The sequence below is a fragment of the Mobula hypostoma genome, chromosome 16 (assembly GCF_963921235.1).
Source record: "Mobula hypostoma chromosome 16, sMobHyp1.1, whole genome shotgun sequence".
Classification (NCBI taxonomy): domain Eukaryota; kingdom Metazoa; phylum Chordata; class Chondrichthyes; order Myliobatiformes; family Myliobatidae; genus Mobula; species Mobula hypostoma.
The window spans coordinates 30929030-30956402 of NC_086112.1; the positions used below are offsets into that span (position 1 = coordinate 30929030).

Below are 27373 nucleotides of genomic sequence, written 5' to 3' on the forward strand. Positions count from 1 at the left end.
GAAGTAGCCCAAGAAATAGTGGATGCATTAGTGATAATTTTTCAAAACTTGTTAGATTCTGGACTAGTTCCTGAGGATTGGAGGGTGGCTAATGTAACCCCACTTTTTAAAAAAGGAGGGAGAGAGAAACCGGGGAATTATAGGCCCGTTAGCCTAACGTCGGTGGTGGGGAAACTGCTGGAGTCAGTTATCAAGGATGTGATAACAGCACATTTGGAAAGCGGTGAAATGATCGGACAAAGTCAGCATGGATTTGTGAAAGGAAAATCATGTCTGACGAATCTCATAGAATTTTTTGAGGATGTAACTAGTAGAGTGGATAGGGGAGAACCAGTGGATGTGGTATATTTGGATTTTCAAAAGGCTTTTGACAAGGTCCCACACAGGAGATTAGTGTGCAAACTTAAAGCACACGGTATTTGGGGTAAGGTATTGGTGTGGGTGGAGAATTGGTTAGCAGACAGGAAGCAAAGAGTGGGAATAAACGGGACCTTTTCAGAATGGCAGGCGGTGACTAGTGGGGTACCGCAAGGCTCAGTGCTGGGACCCCAGTTGTTTACAATATATATTAATGACTTGGATGAGGGAATTAAATGCAGCATCTCCAAGTTTGCGGATGACACGAAGCTGGGTGGCAGTGTTAGCAGTGAGGAGGATGCTAAGAGGATGCAGGGTGACTTGGATAGGTTGGGTGAGTGGGCAAACTCATGGCAGATGCAATTTAATGTGGATAAATGTGAAGTTATCCACTTTGGTGGCAAAAATAGGAAAACAGATTATTATCTGAATGGTGGCCGATTAGGAAAAGGGGAGGTGCAACGAGACCTGGGTGTCATTATACACCAGTCATTGAAAGTGGGCATGCAGGTACAGCAGGCGGTGAAAAAGGCGAACGGTATGCTGGCATTTATAGCGAGAGGATTCGAGTACAGGAGCAGGGAGGTACTACTGCAGTTGTACAAGGCCTTGGTGAGACCACACCTGGAGTATTGTGTGCAGTTTTGGTCCCCTAATCTGAGGAAAGACATCTTTGCCATAGAGGGAGTACAAAGAAGGTTCACCAGATTGATTCCTGGGATGGCAGGTCTTTCATATGAAGAAAGACTGGATGAACTGGGCTTGTACTCGTTGGAATTTAGAAGATTGAGGAGGGATCTGATTGAAACGTATAAGATCCTAAAGGGATTGGACAGGCTAGATGCGGGAAGATTGTTCCCGATGTTGGGGAGGTCCAGAACGAGGGGTCACAGTTTGAGGATAGAGGGGAAGCCTTTTAGGACCGAGATTAGGAAAAACTTCTTCACACAGAGAGTGGTGAATCTGTGGAATTCTCTGCCACAGCAAACTGTTGAGGCCAGTTCATTAGCTATGTTTAAAAGGAAGTTAGATATGGCCCTTGTGGCTACAGGGGTCAGGGGGTATGGAGAGAAGGCTGGGTTCTGAGTTGGATGATCAGCCATGATCATAATAAATGGCGGTGCAGGCTTGAAGGGCCGAATGGCCTACTCCTGCACCTATTTTCTATGTTTCTATGTTTCTATGTTTCTATCTCCATTCTGAAAGGATGCCGCTGTTTTCTGAGGCTGTGCCCTCTGATCTTAGACTCCCCACCATAGGAAGCATCCTCTCCACATCCACTCTATTGAGGCCTTTCAACATTGGATGGGTTTCAATGAGGTCACCCCTCATTTTTCTGAATTCCAGTGAGTACAGGCCCAGAATCATCAACCACTCTACATATAACAAGCCTTTTGATCCTGGAACCGTTTTCATAAACCTGCTTTGAACCCTCTCCAATGTCAGCATATAGATTCTTAGATAAGGGACTCAAAATTGCTCACAATATTCCAAGCAAGGCCTCACCAGTATTTTATATAGCCTCAACATTTCATCCTTGCTTTTATATTCTAGTCCTCTTGAAATGAATGGTAACATCACATTCGCCTTCCTCACCACCAACTGAACCTGCAATTTAACCTTTAGGGAATCCTGCACAAGTACTCCCAAGTCCATTTGCACAACAGAGTTTTGAATTTTCTCTCCAATTAGAAAATACTCTTTTGTTTATCAAAATACATAACCATACACTTCCCGACACGGTATTCTATCTGCCTCTTCTTTGCCCAGTCACCTAATCTGTCTGACTCCTGTAGCGCCTCTATTTCCTCTAAAACTACCTGCCACTCCACCTATTTTTGTATTGTCTGCAAACTTGGCAACAAAGCTATTAATTCCATCATCCAAGTCATTGACATATAAAGTATAAAGAAGCAGTCCCAATACAGACCCCTGTGGAACACCACTGGCAATGGCTCCCTTTATTCCTACTCTTTGCTCCTGCCAATCAGCCACTGCTTTATCCATGGTGCTGTGGGTTGTAAGGCTCCCGAGGCAGGAAGAAGCGAGCATAGCCTAGATGGTGGGGGTCCTTGATGATACCCAGATAAGAATAAGTTACTTTAACATTTCAGACTTGTGTGGCAGTGAACCATTAGAAATAGAAAGCAAAATCAATATAACTGGTGTCAGTTTGAAATGTGAAGCTGCAACTTTCAGGAGCTATGAACTTGCACCCCAAGATCCCTCTGTAATCTACAGTGGCATGCAAAAGTTTGGGCACCCCTAGTCAAAATTTCTTGTTACTGTGAATAGCTAAGCGAGTAAAAGATGACCTGACTTCCTAAAGGCAAAAAGATGGCACATTTCTTTAATATTTCAAGCAAGATTACTGTTTTCATTTCCATCTTTTACAGTTTCAAAATAGCAAAAAAGGAAAAGGTCCCGAAGCAAAAGTTTGGGCACCTGCATGGTCAGTACTTAGTAACACCCCCTTTGGCAAGTATCATAGCTTGTAAACGCTTTCTGTAGCCAGTAATCTTTCAATTCTTGTTTGGGGGATTTTCGCACATTCTTCCTTGCAAAAGGCTTCTAGTTTTGTGAGATTCTTGGGCTGTCATGCATGCACTGTTCTCTTGAGGTGTATCCACAGATTTTTGATGATGTTTAGGTCAGGGGACTGTGAGGGCCATGGCAAAACCTTCAGTATGTGCCTCTTGAGGTAGTCCATTGTGGATTTTGAGGTGTGTTTAGGATCATTATCCTGTTGTAGAAGTCATCCTCTTTTCATCTTCAGCTTTTTTACAGACAATCTGATGTTTGCTTCCAGAATTTGCTGGTATTTAATTGAATTCATTTTTCCCTCTACCAGTGAAGTGTTCCCCATGCCACTGGCTGCAACACAAGCCCAAAGCATGATCGATCCACCTCCGTGCTTAACAGTTGGAGAGGTGTTCTTTTCATGAAATTCTGCACCCTTTTTTCTCCAAACATACAGTACCTTTGCTGATGGTGGCCAAAAAGTTCTATTTTAACTTCATCAGTCCACAGGACTTGTTTCCAAAATGCTGCAGGCTTGTTTAGATGTTCCTTTGCAAACATCTGATGCTGAATTTTGTGGTGAGGACACAGGAAAGGTTTTCTTCTGATGACTCTTCCATGAAGGTCATATTTGTGCAGGTGTTGCTGCACAGTAGAACAGTGCACCACCACTCCAGATTCTGCTAAATCTTCTTGAAGGTCCTTTGCAGTCAAATGGGGGTTTTGATTTGCCTTTCTAGCAATCCTACGAGCAGTTCTCGCAGAAAGTTTTCTTGGTCTTCCAGACCTCAACTTGACCTCCATCATTCCTGTTAACTGCCATTTCTTAATTACTTTACAAACTGAGGAAACAGCTACCTGAAAGCACTTTGCTATCTTCTTATACCCTTCTCCTGCTTTGTGGGCATCGTTTATTTTAATTTTCAGAGTGCTAGGCAACTGCTTAGAGCAGCCCATGGCTGCTGATTGTTGGGACAAGGTTTGAGGAGTCAGGGTAGTTATAAAGCTTTGAAATTTGCATCATCTGGCCTTTCCTAACAATGACTGTGAACGAGCCATAGCCCTAACAAGCTAATTAAGGTCTGAGACTTTGGTAAAAGTTATCTGAGAGCTCAAATCTCTTGGGGTGCCCAAACTTTTGTATGATGCTCCTTTCCTTTTTTTCACTCTCAAATTGTACGAAACAAAAATAGAACACTAATCTTGCTTAAAATGTTGAAAAGAATGTTTCATCTTTAACTTAATGACTTTTGGAGATCAGTCCGTCTTCTACTCACTTAACGATTCACAGTAACAGAAATTTTGACCGGGGTGCCCAAACTTTTGCATGCCACTGTATATCACCGAAGGGTCCTGTCATTTACCACCGTTTTTTTCATCTGACCCCCTCATATTCATCCAGATTAAATTCCATCTGCTGTTACTATGCTCAAATTTCAAGCTGATCTATGGTATCTTCTTCTATGTCCTCTGACAACATTCCTCGCAACTGCAGGAATTTGTGTCCTCTGCAAGCTTACTAACCAGATCACTTATTTTTACATTTGCAAGTATAGGTGATTATTTGTACATATCATGAACAATGGAGGTGATCATCCCCGATCCTTGTGTTGTTCATAGACTTCCAGTCAGAGAAACACCACTTCACCACTGATATACTGTAACCAACTTTGTACTTGACATGGATCTCAAGTGCCCATCTTCTGGCCCAGCCAACAATGAAGTGTCTTGTCAAACACTTTACCAAAGTCCATGTAGCTGATATTTTTTTTTAAAAACAATAACATTTGTTATATGAAACTTGCCCAGCAAAAAAAAGTGCTGATTTTCCCTAGTAAGATATTGCGTTTTCAAATGAGTAAACTGGTCTTTAAGAATCTTATCCAACAATTTCTCTTAACATTTGTGTACGGCTCACAAGCTGATTTCATCACTTGTTTGAACTCTGGAGATGTGTTCATGTGGTGATGCGTGATATGTCAATTCATGTTTTGTTTAAAAATCCCTTGGAGGGGAAAAAATTGATAATTATATTAAAATACTTTTAATTTTGTGTACTGCAGTATTTTGTTGTTTTGCAGCATGCAGGCTGACTTAATTATAGTTAGGTTTTGTGGTAAGAGCAAAAATGATCCTTGGAGGATCTTTACTGGAAATATTTTCTTTCTGGAATGAAGTCAGTAAAAATAGAGAATGATGTTGCATTGAGTTACTGGTTATTCTTCACATAGTAAATGAGTTGCAAACATTTAAGTACAACAAGTTTGTTTGTAGCTAGCATATTGAAATTAAACAGAGATGACCATTAAAATATTTTGGACAAATTAATTAATGTTGCTGAATAGTATCAAATGAATTTTTACATTGTTTTGATCAATGCAAGATTGTGGCCAGCTATATTATGTTCGGGTGCCATATTCAAGTGATTGGTACAGTTGGTTAACAGCTAACAGCGTTAGCTATGTTGTGGGATTTTGCTGGTCACAGCTCGCAACCCAAATTAATCCATTTATTCTATCTTTTCAACTAATTCTGAATCCATCTAAGCCCTATTGACATCAATGGATCTGAGGTTGAGACAGTAAACAGCTTTAAGTTCCTCAGTAAACACATCACTGAGGACCTCACATGGTCAGTACATGCTAGCTGTATGGTGAAGAAAAAGTACAACAGCGCCTCTTTCACCTGTCACATACTCTGTGACAGGTTAAAGATCCAGCAGAAATGGAAAACACTTTGGAATCCAGTATTGCTGTTAACTAATGGTATTTATTAGTAACTACACAATACAGTAATATAAAATCAGATATAAAACAGGTTAGCAATGATTAGATATGTATAAGTGTGGAAATATATGAAAACTAAGCTTCTTCAAGTCCAGGGGTAAATAGATAGTCTTGCGATGATAAGTAAAGTTCAGTTTGTGGTATTGAGTTGGGGGGGGGGTGTGGGGGGAGAGAGAGAGAGAGAGATTTGAGTCCTGAAGGTGAGCTGATGCCATTGATCTTCCCATTGTCCTCCGAGATCCTTTAGAAGGCACTGACTGTGACCACAAGAAAGGGGACCGTTCTTCTGTGGTGGAATTATCAACCCAGGCAAGGGTTGGCCACACAAATAATTCCCCACCGGTCACACCCTTTTCACACTGCGAGAGTCACTGATCGACCTCCAAAACCCACTTTTTCTATGGGCACAACAAAGCTCATTCAGTGTCTGTCAACTGACATTCTATTTATCGCACCGTGCTGAACACCAGCTGTCCATCAAGTAGCTCCTCCCTTCTCTCTCTGTAAGAACACAGACACTGCCAGTGTCCTTGCAAAGTGTAAACATGCTGCAGAGAAACCATAACACCATCTCAAAGCAGTCTTCGCCCCCTCTGTCCCCTCTTCCCCCTCCCCCCCGCACGCATCTGTACATGTGAACTTCCCACTATTCAGGACATTTACAGAGACAGGTGTATAAAAAGGGCCTAAAGGGTCATTGGGGACCCGAGTCACCTCAACCACAAACTGTTCCAGCTGCTACCATCCAGGAAATGGTACCACAGCATAAAAGCCAGCAACAACAGGCTCTGGGTCAGCTTCTTCCACCAGGCAATCAGACTAATTAATTCATGCTGATACAATTGTACTTCTATGCTATATTGACTGTCCTGTTGTAATTATATTTATTACAAATTACTATAAATTGCACATTGCACATTCAGATGCTTATGTAAATGAAGGATATAAGAAATGAAGTCAATTGAATTCAATTTACTACCTTCCAATCGAGATACAGGTTTGGAATCCAAGGTAATTTTGAAGATGATAATGCTTAATAACTCTACTTTTATCCTCTTTCCTCAATATACTCTGTACAGGACCCACGTTAACTTTTGTCCATCTTTTTTCACTTAGCAGTTCTATTGAAATTTATTGCTCTTACTGTCCTAGTCGTGTATTTTATTTTTCTTGTATATGTCTCAACTCTCTGTTGAATACTGAAATTGTTCTCGTTTTTATTCTGACAATATGTAAGCCACTTCCTTTGATCTAATTTATTTTTGCTTCTTTTGATAACCACAGCTGGACTACTTTTCCTGTTTTTTTCTCTAAAGGGATATATTACCTTAAATTAATGTAATTATTATGTAAAAGATGGCCATTACTGCTTTACTTTCAGTCTCTTTGATACAGATTTCATATCTGCTGCAGCCGACTTATGCAATTGCTTTATTTGCATAAATAGACCTGTTTTTTAGACTGAATTAAATATATTCCAATTTGTACATAAAATGCTCTTTAACGATCACTGTTTTCCAAAGCACATTAACTCAGGTCCTCAAGTAACCCTTATTTTCATTGCAAACTATTAATCTTTGGTGTTTCTACTGACTATAGCAGAAGACCTTACAATCTCTGCAGTCCATCAATTCATCACAATATTACTTCTAGTTTGGTTTGTCCAGATGGTCTATAGATTATTGTCCCCTATGATTAGCCTATTATCCTATTTATATCTACCATTTCCTGATGTTGTACAATGCTCTCCATTATTGTCATTGTTCAAGGCTCTGTAATGCTTTCACTACCTTGTGTTTTCTTTGCTCCACGCTGATTGATTATGCTTTTTGGTTTTTTTGAGCTTTGATCCTTGCTTTCTACTGCCCTTATTCCATTCTTTCAAGTGAGCTAGCTCCCATCTAATCAGCAAAAGTCTGCATAACAGAGGGATTTCTGATAGTAAAGATCTGCCGAAAAGTTGAGCCACAATTCAGGCCAAATGGTTGACAAAGAATTAGATTGTAGTTTTTAGAAGCAAGACTTTCGGACTATAACTGTTGGAAAATTTTTGGAAGTTCATTTCACTGCTGGATTACATGCACGCTCAAAATAGAAATGTAATACAAAAACCTAGTGATGAACTATGCTATATTTCAAGGCTTAAGCAATTGCAAAGGAAAATGATTGTAGCTGCATGCAGTATTAACACAGACAGCAATCTGTTATTAAAAGTATACAAAACTTTTGGAACAGTCATGAATTGAGTGGCTTTTCAGGATCCAATTACAATTTTTTTTTAAAAAAGAGCAGGGAAATTATTCCTGTGTCCTGGCTAATATTCATTCTCAAATAATCTTCACTCCGTTTGTACAAAAGAACATAGAAATAGGAGCAGCAGTCGGCCATCTGGCTGTCGAGCCTGCTCCGCCATTCAATAAGATCATTGCTAATCTGGCCGGAGACTTGGCTGAACTTACCTGCCTTTTCCCCATAGTCCTTAGTTCCCCCGTCGTACAAAAATCTATTTAAATATGTCTTAAATATATTTAATGAGGTAGCCTCTACTTCTTCCCTGGACAGAGAATTTCAAGTTCACTACTCTGCAGTGGGGGGGGGGGGGTAAGTAGTTTTTTCTCATCTCAGTCCTAAATCTATTTTCCAAAATCTTGAGGCACTGTTCTCCAGCTTTAGTCTTTCTAATTCTATCTTTATCTATTTATTCCTTTCATAATTTTGTTACTACAAGATCCCCTCTTCTTTTGAATTCCAGCAAATATAGTCCCAGGCAACGTTCTTCATAGGCTAACCATCTCATCTCCAGAATAAACCTGATAAACCTCCCCTGCATCACTTCCAGAGCACTCCCAAATCCTTTTGCTGCTATCTTTCACCATTTACATAATTATCTGATCTTCTATTTTTTCTTCCAAAGTGAATGACCTTGCATTTACCAACATTGTACTCCATCTTACAGACCCTTCCTCTCTCTTAACTTATCTCTCTGCACAATTTGCTTTGCCACTTAATTTAGTGTCAACAGCAAACTTAGATATGCTACACTCTGTTCCCTTATCCAAATCTTTAATATATATCGTGAACAGTTGCTGCCCAGTACCAGTCCCGACAGCACTCTACTCACAACTGATTGTCAACCAGAGAAACATATGTTTATCCCAACTCTCTGCCTTCTGAGTTAATAAATTTGTGCATGCTAGTACTTTACCCCCAACTCCAAATATATCCTTATCTTATGAATACGTTTGCTATGCAGCATCTTATTGAATGCCTTCTGGACATCCAAGTATACAACATACAACTATTCTCCCCTGTCCACTGTGTTCACTCAAAGAACTCCAGTAAATTTGTTAAGTAAGACCTATGCATATCTATATTGTGTTTGCCTGATAGAACCAGTTCTCTCCTGATGTCTCGCTATTCCTTAATGAGAGCTCCAAGCATTTTCACAACTAAAGACGTTAAGCTATCTGGCCTCTAGTCACTTGCTTTTTACTTGCATCCCTTTCTTTTTCAAACAGTGGTGTGACATTGACTGTCATCCAGTCCGCTAGGACCTGCCCAGAGTCCAGAGAATTTTGGTAAATTACTGCAAACATAACCTACTATATTGTCTGCCATTTATTTTGTACCCTCAGATGCATCCCAGTAGGACTGGGGACTTGCTTATCTTTTGGCCCACTAGTTTGCTCATCACTACCTCTTTAATGACAGTGATTGTACAGAAGTTTTCACCCTCCATTGCATCCATAACATATCTCTTGGGCTCCACCATGAAGACTGATTCAAAGTAATTATTCAAGGCCTCAGCCAGTTTTATATTAATTCCCCCTCTTCATCATCTTCTATGTTCACTTTAGCCATCCTTTTCTGCTTTATATGATTATCAAAACTTACACTATTTTTAAATTGTGAATGTAAACTAGCACAAGGTATGTTTAGGGTACAGTTGACGTTTCGGGCTGAGACCCTTCGTCAGGACTAACTGAAGGAAGAGCTAGTAAGAGATTTGAAAGTGGGAGGGGGAGGGATGGAGCCAAGAGCTGGACAGGTGATTGGCAAAAGGGATATGAGTGGATCATGTGACAGGAGGCCCAGGGAGAAGAAAAAGGGGGAGGGGGGGGAAACTCAGAGGATGGGCAAGGGGTATAGTCAGAGGGACAGAGGGAGGAAAAAGGAGAGAGAGAGAAAGAATGTGTGGATATAAATAAATAACGGATGGGGTACGAGGGGGAGGTGGGGCATTAGCGGAAGTTAAAGTCGTCAATGTTCGTGGCATCAGGTTGGAGGCTACCCAGACGGAATATAAGCCACACTCAGGTTGGAGGAACAACACCTTATATTCCGTCTGGGTAGCCTCCAACCTGATGCCATGAACATTGACTTCTTTAACTTCCGCTAATGCCCCACCTCCCCCTCGTACCCCATCCATTATTTATTTATATACAGACATTCTTTCTCTTTCTCTCTTTTTTCTCCCTCTGTCCCTCTGACAATACCCCTTTCCCATCCTCTGGGTTCCCCCCCCCCTCCCTGGGCCTCCTGTCCCATGATCCACTCATATCCCTTTTGCCAATCACCTGTCCAGCTCTTGGCTCCATCCCTCCCCCTCCTGTCTTCTCCTATCATTTTGGAACTCCCCCTCCCCCTCCCACTTTCAAATCTCTTACTAGCTCTTCCGTTAGTTAGTCCTGATGAAGTGTCTCGGCCCAATACGTTGACTGTACCTCTTCCTAGAGATGCTGCCTGGCCTGCTGCGTTCACCAGCAACTTTGATGTGTGTTGCTTGAATTTCCAGCATCTGCAGAATTCCTCGTGTTAACAAAGTATGTTTCCTTTCTTTGTTGCTTGCTCAGTTGCTTTTTAAAGTTTTCCAAATCTTCCAGTTTCCCACAACTCTTGATAACTTTGTATGCATGAGCTTTTAGTTTGATACCATCTTTTATTTCCCTAGTTATCAAAGGATACCCTAACTCTCCCTACTCTTATTGTCTTTGTTTCTAGTTTTTTGTTGAGTAGTGTGAAAAATATCGTTGAAAGCCTTCCCCTGTCCAACCTGTTTCCCCAGTCTATGCTGGCCAGGTCCCCCCTTATCACATTGTATTCTCCCTTGTTTAGACATAATGCATTAGCCTTAGATCAGATAATAGCACCCTCATTTGTATGAGAAATTCAATCAAACTGATCACTCTTGCCAAAATGATCCATAACTGCAAGATCATTAATTTTAACTGTTTCATTGCGCAGGACCAGATCTAAATTAACATTTTCCTTTCTAGCTTCACTAACATGCGATCAGAGAAAGCCATCATGGATGCATTCAATGAAGTCCTCTTCAAAACTGCCTCTATCAATTTGATTTATCCAATCTATGTGTAATTTAAAGTTCCTATGACAACTACTGTTCAATTCTTACATGGATCAGATAGTTCTAGGTTCATTGCCTGTACCACTAATATTATTTGGTGGCCTATAGACAACTCCCACCAGTGAATTCCCCCCCCCCCTTTACTATTTCTCACCTCTACCCAGATGGACTCAGTATTCTACTCAGAGAAACATAGAAAATGTACAGCACAATACAGGCCCTTCCCCCCACAATGCTGTTCCAAACATGTACTTATTTTCAAAATTACCTAGGGTTACCCATAGAACTCCATTTTTCTAAGCTCCATGTACCTATCCAGGAGTCTCTTAAAAGACCCTATCATATCCATCTCCACCAACATCGCCGGCAGCCCATTCCACGCACTTATCACTCTAAGTTTTAAAAAAAACTTACCCCTGACATCTCCTCTGTACCTACTTCCAGACACCTTAAAGCTGTGCCCTCCTGTGTTAACCATTTCAGCCCTAGGAAAAAGCCTCTGACTGTCCACATGATCAATGCCTCTCATCATCTTATACACCTCTATCAGGTCACCACTCATCCTCTGTCGCTCCAAGGAGAAAAGGCCAAGTTCACTCAACCTATTCTCATAAGGCATGTTCCCCAGTCCAGGCAACATCCTTGTATATCTCCCCTGCACCCTTTCTATGGTTTCCACATCCTTCCTGTTGTGAGGTGAACAGAACTGAGCATAGTACTCCAAGTGGGGTCTACTAATGTTATATAGCTGTAACATTACTTCTTGGCTCTTAAACTCATGATGAGGGTAAGCTCAGGTTGGAGGAGCAACACCTCATATACTGTCTGGGTAGTCTCCAGCCCCTTGGTATGAACATTGAATTCTCCAACTTCTGGTAATTTCCTCCCCCTCCCTTTCCCCATCCCTGTTTCACTCTGCCCCTCCCCCAGCTGCCTATCACATCCCTCATGGTTCCGCCTCCTTCTACGACCCATTGTGCTTTCCCCTATTCCTCCTTCACCTTTCCTGCCTATCCCCTCCCTGCTTCCCCTCCCCCACCCCCTGATCTTACCCCTTACTGGTTTTTCACCTGGAACCTACCAGCCTTCTTCCCACCCTCCCCCTACCCTCTTTATAGAGCATCTGCCCCTTCCCTCTTCAGTCCTGATGAAGGGTTCCAGCCCGAAACGTTGTCTGTTCTTTTCCATGGATGCTGCCCGACCTGCTGAGTTCCTCCAGTGTGTTGAGTGTTGCTTTGACTCCAGCATCTGCAGATTATTTTGTGTTTCCACTTTGTTCATGATGCTTCTTGCATTAAAATAGACACATCTTAAACCATATCCCTTCTGACCGTATCCCTTCTCCATCACCTGCCTATCTTCCCTTTCGCACTGTCTGCAAGCTTTCTCTATTTGTGAGTCAACAGCCCCTTCCTCCGTCTCTTCAGTTCAGTTCCCACCCTCCAGCAATTCTAGTTTAAACTCTCCCCAATAGCCTTAGCAAACGTTCCTGCCAGGATATTGGTTCCACTCGGATTCAAGTGCAACCTGTCCTTTTTGTACAGGTCACGCTGGCCCCAAAAGAGGTCCCAATGATCCGGAAATCTGAATCCCTGCCCCCTGCTCTAGTCCCCTGGTCACGCATTTATCCTCCACCTCACTCTATTCCTATACTCACTGTCGCGTGGCACAGATTACTACATTTGAGATCCTGCTTCTCAACTTCTTCCTAACTCCCTGTGTAAATGTAACTTTGCTGGATCAAATAATGACAGCACAAAAAGATCATTACTTATCTTTTCACCCATTTATTTCTTCGAGCTCAGCTGGCGAGTGAACTTGGACCGGACATCAGGGAGAGACTCTTTCTCATATCCCCGGCGACTCTACAAGTTCACTGCCTGATGTCAGAATTGTCAGAAGTTATAAGGCCACTGATACAAAAGAGCAATCAATTTGATAAGCATTCCAGCCAAGTCAATAGACTATTGATGCAAAGAACAATCAGTTTGATAACCATTCCGGCCAAGTCAATGGTCTATTGATACAGAAGTACAATCAATTTGTTAGACACTCCAGCCACCTTAATTAAAGAAAGGAATGTCCTACCTGGTTTGCTGGAGCCACAACTTAAGGACAAAAATAAGAACATTCGTCAAATTTGTGCTTTAATTAAGGAATGTTCTGTCTAATTTCCATCAGGTACTGCTTTTTGTCAAAATCAAAACGTGTGAAAAGCCCAGAGACATCTTATGTGGATCTGGGCAAACTTTAACCCTCATCTTGCTCTAAAGAAAGCAGCTGTGAGACATTATTCAAACACACTGCAATCACAGACACAGTCAGTACTTAATCCATTGTTTACAGGAATCTTGAGAATCCCCTTAAACTTTATCACCTGTAGTCTGTTTTCAGGACCTCCTCCCTTTTCCTACCTATGTCGTTGGTACCAATATGTACCACGACCACTGGCTGTTCACCTTCCCACTTCAGGATATTGTGGACGCAATCAGAAACATCCCAGACCCTGGCACCTGGGAGGCAAACTACTACCTGTGTTTCTTTTCTGCATCCACAGGATCGCCTGTCTGACCCCCTAACTATAGAGGCCCCTATCACTGCTGCTGCCTTCCTTTCCCTACCCTTCTGAGCCACAGGGCCAGACTCTAGATCTTCTGTCATCTCTCACTATTGCTCTGATCACATTCTTAATTATGAGCTCTACCCACTTCCTCACCTTCCTGCCTATCCTTATGTATCACCTGAAACTCTTTGACATATTTCGGGATTATCTCCACACAGCAACTGCAATTCTGTAATAACCAAAAGTACCCTTTTGTACTGATTTGTCCCACATGTTTATTGGCCTTGTTTTGACTACTACAGGCATTCAGATAAAGTGTCAAATCAATTGAAATTCAAGTATCATTCAAACCATACATAGATACAGCTGAACAAGACAGTGTTCCTCTGGAGCCAAGGTGCAAAACATGCAAAAATAGCAAGTAACATAATTCAAAATATCAAGCAAAGAGGTGTATTCACTCAAAAAAAAACATATGTAGTCCAAGACCCTGAACGACAATGTCCAGCAATTGATAGTGTAGTCTCCCGGCAGTGTACAGACACGTGATATCCAGCCTGTAGTTCCGCGGCTCGAGCGCAGAAGGGCAGCACCAACGGGTGAGGACAGGACCTGGCGAGCTCAACCATGCTGTAATGCTTCCACGTCTCTCACGTGGTCTGCAGCAGCAGGCAAGTCCAAGGCTTGAGGCCTAGTTCTCGCTACGACTGAGGCTACACAGCTCTAAAGTTGTCCATGCTTCCACCGTACAAGGGTAACAGGCCTGCTGAAGCTTGCATTATCGATATCCAGCAGAGTCTTGAGATTGCAGGTGAAATGTCCGAGACAATCTTCCAGTTATACTGCACCAACTTCGATGGTTCCGCCTTGCAGGTGTCGACACAGTCTGCCGCCAGGTCAGCTGTCCGAACCCAAACTGGCTCCTCTGACACTAGTTCACAGTCCAACTACTCTGATCAACAAGCAGCTCACTGATGGAGTAGCCCTGCGGTATTCGAAGTTCTTGGAGAGAATTGTCTTTGGATTGTAACAAAACAAATTTTACAAAGGAAAAGAACACCTTTGGTTGGCTCCCCGAGAGACTGCTGTGTTCACACATCCCCACTGTATTACCCGAACTCCTTACATCATTGTCCTTTTAGAATCTAGTAACCTTTTTATCATTTGCACTTGACTTTTCTGTACTCCATTCTGATTTTTCTCTTTTCTAATTTTTTCTGTAGTCTCTGCATTGCTTCTTTCTTTCCACCTGAATTCCTTGCCATATTAGTTTAAACCATTCCCCAACAGCACTAACTAACAATTCCCCTAGGACATTAATCCTGCTCCTGGCCAGATGTAGACTGACCAGATTTTACTGGTCCCACTTCCCCCAGAACCATTCCAATGCCCAGGAATCTGAAATCCTCTCTCCTGCACCACTGCAAAAACCACTGATGTTCTTACTCTGACTAGCACATGGCACAGGTAGCAATCCTGAGATTACCTTTGAGGTCCTACAATTTGTTTATCCCCTTGCTCTCTGAATTCAGCTTATAGGACATCTTCCCAATGTTTTTTTTTCTCTATCTTGTATTGCTGCAGGGGTGGTTGACAGTTTGCCATTCCTGGTGGCCAGCGCTATTTATTGTTCTTGTTTTAGAATACCTTTGTGGGATTATGGTGGGTAGTACAAGTTCATTTACTGTTACATTTTAGCTTGGGTTATATGGCTGTTCGCTTGTGTATTTGTGGGTCACCCTAAATGTAACCAGGGTGTGTAATAATCACCTCCATCGTCGTCCTTATGTGACTGAATGGGTTCTCTTCCCAGGTCATAGTGCCCGGTCTGTTTTTGTGCCTATCGCACTAAAAACGGCTGTTGAGTTAAACGAGCTTTTCCCACCCATCATCATGGACTGAGTGCTCTCCACATTGCATCAAGAGTGGGAGTAGAAACTGACGGCGAGATTGAAGAGCTACGACGTTGGAGCACGCTACGACGTTGGAGCACCTTACGACCCAGGGAATAAGTCAAGGGACCGAGTGGTATGCCTCCCCTGCACCCCTCCCAAAGACGGGACGTGGACCTGGAGGGAGGACCTGGGAACCGAGCATTGTGCCTTCTCAGGGAACCCTGATGGGGTGAGCGTACCCAGGCTCCCCAACCCAGGGGACATGGCGGAGCACATCACCCACTTCCTTCCTGGCCCTCACTGGGGAACCCAAGATACCGCAGCCATGGGAGGACAGGCAATATGGCAGGCATCACCAATGCCGTGGAGCAAGAGGAAGACCCACGGGCCTCAGCAATTCACGCTGTGAGGTCCACCCTGAGGCTCCCCAGATACAATGGAGCCAGCTACCTGGAGCCTTGCCTGGCACAAATCAAATTTGCTGAACAGCATAATGGGTGCAGCCCCACTGGGACAGTGGTGCGCCTTGCTCTGGCGTTGGAGGGGGATGCCTTGTGGACCCCCCCCCCTCACCTAATGCCAGCTGAGCAGTGTGACCACAGGGCCCTTGTAGCAGTGCTGGAGTGGTGTTTTGGGCAGAGGCCATTGGAGGAAGCAATGAAGGAAGAACTGGGCAGCAGGTGGTGCTGTGTTGGGAGAGAGCCTGAGGGCATTCGCAGCAGAATTTCGCCACTGTGCTGGGCATGGTTACCCCCAGTTCCCTCCCATTGCCCAAGAAGATCTTGCCCTCCATGCCTTTGTAAAGGCCTGATGCCGGGGTTCTTTTGGCAGCACGTTTACCTGACGTCACCCTCATTGCTCACTGGGGCACTGGCAAAGGCAGAGAGGGGCGAAGCCACTCCAGCCCTCCAAGGCATTCCAGTGACTCCCAGGATGCTGCGAGCCTGGGCTTGTGTCACTGAAGCGGAGGAGCCTGTGAAACGGGTCTGACCAGAGACTGGCTGGCCCTGTTGCTTGCCAGGGAGCGATCTCTGCTACTGGTGTGGTGAGGCAGGCCATGTGGCCCGGGGCCACCCCGCACCAGTGCCGTGCCATAGCCCAGCGCCGCCATCGGGATTTGCCAAGCAGGTGGCTCTGTCCGAGGCCTCCAGCAGAATCCTTCCATTGTCGTCTCTCCAAGTGGGCTGCTTGGGTGAAGAGCAAGGACTGCATGGTGGAGGGCATCAGCTGTCATGTGTTGGTGGACATGGGGTCAACCATCACCATTATCCATCGGGGTGTCCTCCCCAACACAGACCAGCCATCCCTGCATAGATGGACAACGCTCGCGGTCTAGCTGGCTGTGGTCACCGGTGGCTGTGCGGCAATGAGAGGGAAGAGGTGGCAGGGCATCGCAGTGTTGCTAGCCGACATCTGGAAGTTCTGCGTCGTTGGCTTGGAACTGCAGTCCCGCTGGGGGCAACACTCTACCTCAGCGCTGAAGTTGTGGCTGTCCAGCAATGAAGCTGTGGGCTAACAGTAGGGATCTTCTGCACTTCCTTCCTGCTACTACTCTGCCTGTTGGTTACACTTTTCCCTTCTCACTAATTTCTCAGCATCACAGATGCTCCAGAGTGAATCAATGTGCAGCCCCAGGGACACCACGTGATCTGTCAGGAGCTGCAGCTGGACTAATTTCCTGCATGTGTAATTATCTGGTAGTCTCTAAGTTCCCACATTGCACAGGAGGAGCGTAACACAATGCTGAGCTCACCTACCATGGCTAAAAAAGACAAACAAAAATCCTGCCCTCTCCTTGCCTTAGTTTTGCTCCCCCTCCTCACCAAAACCCAGTATTTACTAAAATCCGTACAACCAATCAGCAGCCTCTCTCAAAAAGATCACTCTGCTTGAACCTAACTTTTTATTGTCTGTCATATTTAGCTAATTATCCAATTACCTATTATCTAACAATTAATTGACTTGCTTTTTTAAAAATTCCTGCAAATTAAATTTTTGAGCAAGCAAAGAGACTCGCTTCTTTACGTTCTCTGCACTTTAAAAGGCCAATAATTTTGCTGGTCAGACATCACCTGGGTAAGTTCATATAATATTTGTTATAATATGTTTACATGATTATCAGATTTGAAACTTATGTTGACTTTGAAATTCTTTAATACAATATGGGTTGAAGGGGGAACTTCCTGCTTCCTGGAAATTAACAATTGTTGTCTCTGTATTGAAACCTGGTGAGGATCAATCAGATCCTTCCAGTTGTAGACCTTTTTCACTAACCTCATATGTATGTAAGATAATGGAATGAGTGGTTGTAGTAGGGCTTTCTTATGCTGTGAAAAACAATGGGAAATTAGCTGTTTGCCAATCTGGATTTCGTAAAGGGAGAATGACCATGGACTCAGTGTTAAGTTTGGAATCTGATATTCGTAAGGCCCAATTTGATAAAGAATCAGCGACAGCAGTTTTCTTTGATGTAGAAAAAGCTTATGGTATGTAATGGACACATGGCTTCTTGCTTAAACTGGAAAAGATAGGAATAGGTGGTAGAATATTTAATTGGATTGAAGTTTTTTTATGTAATAGGAAGATGCAAGTTAGGATGGGAACAACATTCTCGAACGAGTATGAGATAGAGAATTGGATTCCACAGGGGCGTGTGTGTGGCCCACTCCTTTTTAATATTATGATTAATGATATTTTCTTAAATGTGGACTCGGACATTTCCAAATCGTCATATACTGATGACGGTGCAGTGTGGAAAAGAGGCAGGTAAATTATATAGTTAGGAAAATGACATCAGCTATTAATGAAGCAGGGGTATTGAGACATCGATTGGGGTTTAACTTTCCTGCTGCAAAGACTTAAGTTATTTGTTTTTCTAAAAGTAACATTACACCCACAATTGATCTCAAGTTATATGGAAAACAAACAACAAATATAAACAAGTTATATGGTAAACCTCTTAAACTGAGTTAGTAGTAAAGTATCTGGGTATGTGTAAACTGAGTCAGCAATAAAGTTCCTAGGTATCTGGATGGACATAAGGCTAACATGGAAGGTGTATGTGAATAAAAGTCTAGAGAAGTGTAAAAAGGCTCTTAATGTGAACAGGTGCTTAGTTGGATGTGATTGGGTTGCAAGTAGGAAATCATCCCCAATTTCGGCATTACTGGTAGAAATTAGTGAAGTATCTTTACACAATTAGCAGTGGTTTATTGGGTTGGTCATCCAGTATTGGCAACATTAGTAGAGTGTTGGGAGCACTGTGTTAGGTTGTCAGTTTTGGGTGGATGGTAAATGAATGGCCACAAAATCTTGGCTGGTTTAAAGTGGATTATAATCCCCGTGTACCTCTTCCTGTTACTCCTCCATGATTTTCCCTTATCTGTGGTTGACTTGGGCCTTCAGGAAAAGATCAAGATGAGGGGTCATTGTTCAGCTATATATGTAAGGCACATATTATGGATTCTTGCATATCTACACAGCTGGTTCAAAAGATCCAGTGACAAGTTGTACTGGTGTTTCTGTTCATGTTCCAAAGTTTCAGGTGACTATTAAGAAAATATTATCAGACAAAGTATCTGTACTCACGCCAGAGATGGTTGCTATCATTTTAGCCATGGAATGGGTCAAAAAAGTATGCCCCAATTATGTACTTCTGTGCTCTGACTCATTCCCAGTCTTGACATCCATTAAAACAGGTACTTTAAATTATAGGTCAGACATTCTTCTTGAGATTGGACAACATCTGTTGAGGTTGCAGGGTCTAGGCCTGTGTATGCATTTCATATGAGTTCTTGCCCATGTTGAGGTTGAAGGAAACGAGGTGCAGACATTCTTGTCAAGCAATCACTTAAAATTAAGGATATAAATGTAGTAGTGCCTTTGCATAAGGGGGTGATGAAACCATCATTTAAAAAAAAGTCCATTCAAACAGCTCACTGGGGATAAGGAAAAGAAAGGACGTTATTTATATAAAATTCAGAGGAGGATAGGAATTTAACTGGTAGATGGGTATAAAAGGAGAGAAGTTCTACTTGCATGTTTGTGTACTGGACATACTGGGCTGAATAATTCCCTGTTCAGAATTAATATACATGATAGTGGCATCTATAGGGGGTGCACTTGTCAAGAAAAGGTGCAGCGTATATTGTTTGAATGCAATGCCTATGAGGTGAAAAGGAAACATTTAATTGCTAAAATGAGATGTTTAGGGTAGAGATTAACATGGAAAGTTTTGTAGGATATCACTGCCACCGTAACATATATAAGAGTGTATTTGACTTTCTGAAAAGCATTAGATTTTTTAATATTGAGTTTTTTTGGGGGGAGTGCAATTTAGTGGGTTTACTTCCTTCTCTTTGCACCATACACCAACTATGTAGGTGTGGTAAAGCACCTTATGTTGGTCTGCCAACTGCCATTAAATGTTATATGAAGAAGAGACTCACCTCTTCAATTCTCCCATGTTCACTCCATGTCTTAACTCCTGCAAGTGAAACTCTCAACCAATAATAAAGAGAAACTTGCCAGAATCTCACCTTAGTTTCTACTTATTCTCGCTGAAGGCACTTGAGCTACAACCTCAGTTTCCCACTCTAACCTCTCACTGTGGTTGCTCCCACAATGGCTGCTCTGCTTGAGTCCAACGTCTTTTTATTGGCCCTAGTAAAACTCACAAGCAGCAAGACTTTCTCTTTGCAATGCTTACCCCCTCTTGCACAGATCTTAACTCTCACTCATGATCCTCCAAACTGAAACACATGTAATGACACTTGATCTTTTAATTGCCTTCCACTCCCATTCACTATCCTCCAAAGAGAAATTCATAGCAATACGACAAACTCTTTTCAATGCTTCCTGCAGTCACAGTTTCAGCAATGTTTAAGATTATCTACAATCTTTTTCTCTGTAATGACTATTTTAAGTTGCATGAAATCTTGAATGAATTAAATATTGTTGCAGTATGATTTTTATCTTTCCAGATTATCATTTTTGATGAACAGTAATCCAAAATGTGCTTTGATGAACAATGGATATCCCTGAGTACTTGGATTTGGATGCAATAGATTTTAGCGATGATACGGTAAGAAGTGTTTATTTTACTTTGTATTTTTAACTTAAAAAGAAACGATAATTATTGAAGCTACATCCAGCGTTAGGACTAGATATGCAGACTTTGACCGAGAAGATAGTATTTCATTACTTGTATTCATTTATCTTCCCAAATTTATTTTTAACCTCCAGTACTGTTTTATAATGCTGGATTAAACCAAATGGCCAAACTCAAATTAAAAAAAAAACTAAATCAGATACTAAACCATAGCTTCAGGATTAACTAGCATTATTTTGTTTAGCTTGAAATACATTTCTGCTGGAGAACTAAATGTTACTTTAAATGTAATTCTGCAAAATATTGATGTTTTACAATGATATATATGTAAATTTTCCATTTGGAAAAAGTCAGCTGTACAATGTCGTACTATTTCAGATAAATTGAAGAACCAGTGTAATTCAAAGACACATGTTTCTACCATTGTTCTGAAATGTTAAAACATTAATCTCAACTCTTTTTGCTTGGGTTATTGATCTTAACTGGATTTTCAGATCATTAATAACCCACCCCCATTAAAATTAAAAAAATAAACTATTTTTCCTCTGAGAGGAGCTGATCCCTGATGGTGAAATAATTGTTTTTGTAATTGCATTTTTAAGATGCATCCCGGTTTGACACTGTACTCTTATTACTGTGCTCGCAGCATTCTCTTAACCCAGATTTTTGCCATGTTTTGAAATGTCTTTTTTTTTTACTTCTCAACCCTCTTGTAGCTAAATCATTCAAATAAATTGTTTGGAATTGCTTGTGTCTCAGAAGTCAAAACAAACTTGATCTTTCATTTTTCAAATCTTGCCCAGTGTAACAGGATCCTATCACCAAACACATCTTTACCTTCTTCCTACTCTCTGCTTTCCATGATTCCCTTGTCCATTCATTCCTCCCTACTAATCTCCCTCCTGGTACATATCCTTGCAAGTGCCAGAAATGCTACATCTGCCCATTCACCTTCTTCCTTACCTCCATTCAGGGCTCCAAACAGACCTTCCAGGTGAGGCAACACCTCACCTGTGAATCTGTTGGGGTTGCCTATCATACCCAGTTTCCTGGAGCAGTCTCCTCTACATTGGTAAGACATAAATTGGTGCACCACTTTGTGGAGCACCTCCACTTCATCCACCAAAAGCGGAATTTTCTGGTGGCCGACCAGTTTAATTACTATCCCCATTTCTGTTCCAACATGGCCTGCTCTTCTGCCGTGATGAGGCCAGTCTCAGGGTGGAGGAGCGACACCTCATTCAGTTTAGGTAACCACTAACCTGATGGTATGAACTTCGATTTCTCCTTCCAGTAGTTTTTTTTTCCACCCCCATTCCCTCTTCTTCTATTCCCCACTCTGGCCTCTTACCCCTTCTCTTCACCTGTTTATCACCTCCTCCCTGGTGCTGCTCCTTCTTCCCTTTCTCCCATGGTACACTCCCCTCTTCTTTCAGCTTCCTTCTTCTCCATCCCTTTACCTTTCCCACCTTCCTGGTCTCACCTATCACCCTCCTACTAGACCTCCTTCCCCCCCCCCCCCCGCCACACACACATTTTTATTCTGACCTCTTCCTTTCCAGTCCTGAAGAAGGGTCTTGGCCCCAAATGTGTCTTGTTTATTCATTTCCATAGATGTTGCCTGATCTGAGTTCCTCAAGCATTTTATGTGTGTTGTTCTGGATTTCCAGCATCCACAGAATCTCTTGTGTACATTATATATCTTCCTATGATTTTCAGCTTGGAGCTCAATGCCAATTATGAATAGTTTGAATATTGGCTAATTCTGCCTTCAGGTTAAGGAGTTGCATAGTATTTCAGAAACTTGTATCTTGTTATCGTTAGTTTAATTATACTTGAGATATTCTATACTACTGCTGATTTCTTCTACTATTTAATCACTGTGGAAATTGAAATCGAAGATTAAAATAATAAAATATTTTCTAAGATTATTAAGGTACAAAATATGAAATTTATTTCTAGAACTGTTTTGGAAATAGACTCTACTTCCTTACTAGACACATAACATTTTCAAGAATAGCTATTTTACATCTTACAATTGAACAGTAGAATCAGTACTTACTAAGAAGGTTACTTTTTCAGTTATCATCATTGTCTGTTTATAGATACTTGGAAATGCAGATAAATCAATCAACTGAGTAAAGTATTTGTGCATTAAGGAAAGGTATATAGGTTTGGACTTCCATAGCTTCAAGATTGTTGGCATTTCTGAGCAGAGTTATTTTTGTACTGTGTTCGCAAGTGCAGCCCACCTCCCAGTACTTCGGTTTAGCAAAGAACAGCAAATGGATTGTATCAGAGCAGACAGCCAGCGATAGCAACAGAACACCTTTGACAGATGATGAGGCCTCTCTAGCTTTCAAAGCTGTTACTGTTAAATGTCATTGACAATCAGAAAATGTTCACAGCGTTTTGGGATTTCATACAAGTGCACCTTTCTTTAAAAGTTTTAAGAGCCTTAAAATATGACACACTTAACAATTAATAATTTCAAAAATAATGAAGGGTAGAATATCCAAGATGTTTCTCCCATTGTTTTGACTAAATCCATGTTTCGCACCTGATTTATTCAGTGACACAGAAGGAATTCCCAGCTTGAGACTGGGAATGTTTGTGAAAATTGCATTAGAGTCACCGCAGTGGTACTGAGACCCTTGCAGGGAAATGTAGAGGTTTTACTGATACAATTAGGTTGGATGGGCAATGTATTTTTAACTGATGTGCCAGCTAAAGTTTTTCTTAGAAACATTAGAGAAAAGAATTGTGTGGATTACCTCTCTGAACAATATTTTGTCAGATTTTTTGGTAATTCCAAATCTGAAAATGGCTCAACTTAATATTTCCTCCAACATTTCTTTTTAACTCTGGATACTTACTGGGGTTATTGTAACTGGATCATGCAATTTAATGTTCTTGCAATCATGTGAGATTTTATTCTGATAGGAAATGTGGATCCTGTATTTAGGCTTTTATTCTTTCAATTTGTTTGAATTACACATGCATTAAACTAAAGAATTCAAATTTTATTGCATTATGTGAAACATTTTAATACCAATTTTAAACTCCTTAATGTTATCATATACAGACAATCTGTATGTGAGTGCCATCACAAAGAAGGCAATAGGTTTGGCATATCATCAAATCTTCTGTAAGTGCAGAGTGGAGAGTATCCTAACTGCATCATGGTGTGGCATAGAAATGCCAATGCCCAGGAACAGGAAAACACTACAAAGAGTAGCCAGCCAGTCCATCTTGGGCAAAGCCCTCCCTACCACTGATCCATTTACATGGACTGGTGCCACAAGAAAGCTGCAAACATCATCAAAGACCCTTGCCATCTTTGCCGTGCTCTCTTCTCACTATTCCCTTTGGGTAGGAGCTACTGAAGCCTTGGTTCCAACATTACCATGTTCACGACGAGTTACTACTCTGTAATGATCGGGCTTCTGAACCGTCATGAATAACTTCACTCACCATAACTCCTCTTCTGTGATCTACAATCTCACTTTCGAGGACTCTTAACTCATGTTCTCAGTATTATTTTTTTTTATTTGCACAGTTTGTCTTTTGCAATTGGCTGTTTATCAGTCTTAGTTTTTTGTATAGTTTTCCCATAAATTATATTGTATTTCCTTATATTTCCCTCAACGTGTTTGCAAGAAATTGGATTTCAAGGTAGTATATGATAACATATACATATCATCTCTCAATCATCAGGCTCTTGAACCAGAGGGGATAACTTCACTCACCCATCACTGAACTGATCCCACAACCTATGGACTCTCTTTCAAGGACTTGTTATCTCATGTTCTCAATATTTTTTTTCTATTTCTTTCATATTTCACAGTTTGTTATCCTTTGCACATCGGTTGTTTGACTGACCTGTTGGATGCTATCTCTCATTGATTCTATTGTGTTTCTTGGCTTTACTGTGTATGCCCACAAGAAAATGAATGTCAGAGTTGATTATGGTGACATATTTGTACTTTGATAACAAATTTACTTTGAACTCTGAAGTGTGGACAGTAGAAGAATATTGAAATGTACCTAGTTATTCAGTTTTTTAATATTAAACATTCAGTTCATGGGCATAATTTATCTGAAGCTATCAGGATACTGGAAGTTTCATTATTCATTCATAATGCAAAGATTTTCTTTCCCCATTTATTCAATTTTAGGCATTTGGACATTGCTGGCAAGGCCAAGATTTTTTAGTCAATCCTTTAGAACAGGGATTTCCAACCTTTTTTATGCCATGGACCAATACCATTAAACAAGGAGTCTACGGACTCCAGGTTGGGAACCTCTGATTTAGAAATTAGAGGTGAACCAAACTCTTGACCTGTTGCCGTCCTTCTACTGAACATACTACAATGGTGATGTTGGGTGTGGAGTTCCTAAAGACAATGGAATAAGGGCAGCTTGGTGGTGAATTTACTGGTGGTGGTCCCATGCCTAAGAACCTTTGTCCAGCTTGGCAGAAAATGGGAAAGATTTAGGAAGTGGTGTCAGTGTGACTTTGGCAAGTGGAAGCAGTGCATTTTGTATCTGGTACACAACAGTGGAAGCAGAATGGGGTATCAGTTGTCATGAATGGCACTGAGCATTTTGAGTGTTAGTGGAGGTGTACTCACCTAGACCAGTGCAATCAGATTTCTACCTATGGCTGGGCTTTGGACAATGCACTGGAGGACCTCCTCTATTGATATCCTGAGTCTGGGATGATGGATCTCCAGCAAGCATAATGGGCATGACTCTAAATTGGATTCAATGCTTCCTGGATGTCAAGACCAATCACTCACCTCACCGGCTCCATATTTGGACTAATGTTGTGTAAAGTCCGGAGTTGAGTGATGCTGACAAAGTTCAACTAGGCATTATTGAGCAATTATTGGTGAATGACTGACTACTGCTTAAAGGCACTGTTGATGATCCATCCATACTCTGATTAGGGTTTGGCCTGATTTTTATTGATAGGATATACTTGCATACTTTTGGAAAGGTCCAAAGTTCATTGAGCTCATTAAATATAGAGAAATTAAAAAATATGCAGCACACATTTTGGATTTTTAAAAAATCCTTGTTTGTGTTAAAGCTATCTACTGTACCTTTCTAAAAGTCACAAAAAGTAATAAAAATATTTTAACAGTGTGATTGTGCTTTAAATACTTTTTTTGCATGTTCAGTATCCATGGTGTGAAGCTTTTCAGCTCTAGTTTAGTACAGTGCATCTGGTAGTCATGACCTAAATACTGAGTAAAGTATGGTTTTTATTTAAAACAGATTGCTGAATGAAGTTTCCTGAAGATTAAAATATATCTGGTCTGTTTATTATTGCAGTCTAATACATTTGTCATTCCACATTTCACTTAGTTAGAATGAAGAGTTTAGATTTTTCGATTATGTAGCCAAATGTGTATATTAATAGGGTGCCAGGTTTCGTTGCAAGTCTCCCATGCTAAGGACAACGAATGACAAATTTCTGGATGAGACTAGCCACTGTACCAATGTGCTTGACGGAGGAAAGAAAGAAATCGAGGATCTTTCGTCTGAATATTTGTAGTCCCAGAACATCTAAAGTTTAAATGTTTTGGGATTTCTGCCAAAATGAACCACGGACCTGATGAAGCATTTCCATACACTGCTATTTTGAATTTGTTGTACTTTATATTCTGTGTTCTATGTTATATCATGCAAAATGTATCCAAGTGATAGTGATGTGAAGGTGTATCAAATATGGAAAGTTGAAATTATTAAAATTAGGTAACCCAGTTCATACATAACCTGACAGAATGTTTTGTTTTAGCTGTACAACCATAACACCATGTTACTGAAAAGCTCTTAAAGATTATTCAAGAAGTGATTCCAGTAAAACATTATTCAACATTGGACTAGACATGAAGCTGAATAGCTAATCTCAGATAACCCATCAGGCACCCATTTTTATTTTAAAACGCATTCCCATTCTGACATGTCTGTCTATGGCCGCCCCTGCTGCCATGATGAGACCACACTCAGGTTGGTGGAGCAACACCTTGTATTCTGTCTAGGTAGTTTCCAACCTGATGGCGTGAACATCGATTTCTCTAACTTTCAGTATCTTCTCCCCTCTCGCCCTTCTCTTCCATTCTCCATTCTGATTCTTCTCTCACTCCTCCTCACCTTCCCATCTCCCCCCTCTGGTGCTCCTCCTCTTTCTCTTTCTTCCATGGTCCATGTTGTGTTTGCTGTGCTGTAACTACTGATGAAAATCTGATACTAGAGGTAGAACAAAGCCAGAATACTGAATAACCCCTAATTCAGCAAGCGACTCATCCAGAAATCAACAGTGCAACCAGAGTACGACAAATTAAAGGTTACAAAAAAAAAATTCAGGAATTATCCGAATAAAATGACCAATCAGTGAAAGTAAGAATGGTTGACAGACAATGGGCATTGATCACTTTCAGGTTGCCATAACACCTCCTTCTTGAAGATCATTACCTATAGGATTTGTTCCGAGGTTGATTTGGATTGGAGCAATCGGCTTGTGCTGGCATAGGTTGTGACATGCTCATTGCGATGTTGCTTGCAGCTATGCTGGCACTGGTGGTTGGTTCAGTTGGTGTAGATCGTACCCTTCCAGGAGAAGATGAAGGTTCAGCTCTGTATTTGATGATCTGCCCAATAAACCTGTTGTGCCTTTGGTACCTGTGGCTGCAGCTGGTTGATGTGGTGATGCCAAGGATATCTGTGTGTGATAACTTCGTATAGTACTTACCCATGCGCTTGACAATC

At 41.5% G+C, this 27373-nt stretch overlaps 1 protein-coding gene across 3 annotated transcripts in view; it reads left to right on the forward strand.

Moving 5' to 3' along the window:
• sncaip (synuclein, alpha interacting protein) overlaps window positions 1-27373 on the forward strand; it is a 111458-nt gene that overhangs the window by 33664 nt on the left and 50421 nt on the right. For 2 of the 3 annotated variants that reach the window (XM_063068713.1, XM_063068711.1), the window contains exon 2: window positions 20449-20569. In XM_063068713.1, the coding sequence (XP_062924783.1) occupies window positions 20516-20569 (54 nt within the window). In that variant the 5' untranslated portion in view covers window positions 20449-20515. The remainder of the gene's footprint in view (window positions 1-20448; window positions 20570-27373) is intronic. The other variant, XM_063068712.1, reaches the window with a different exon arrangement.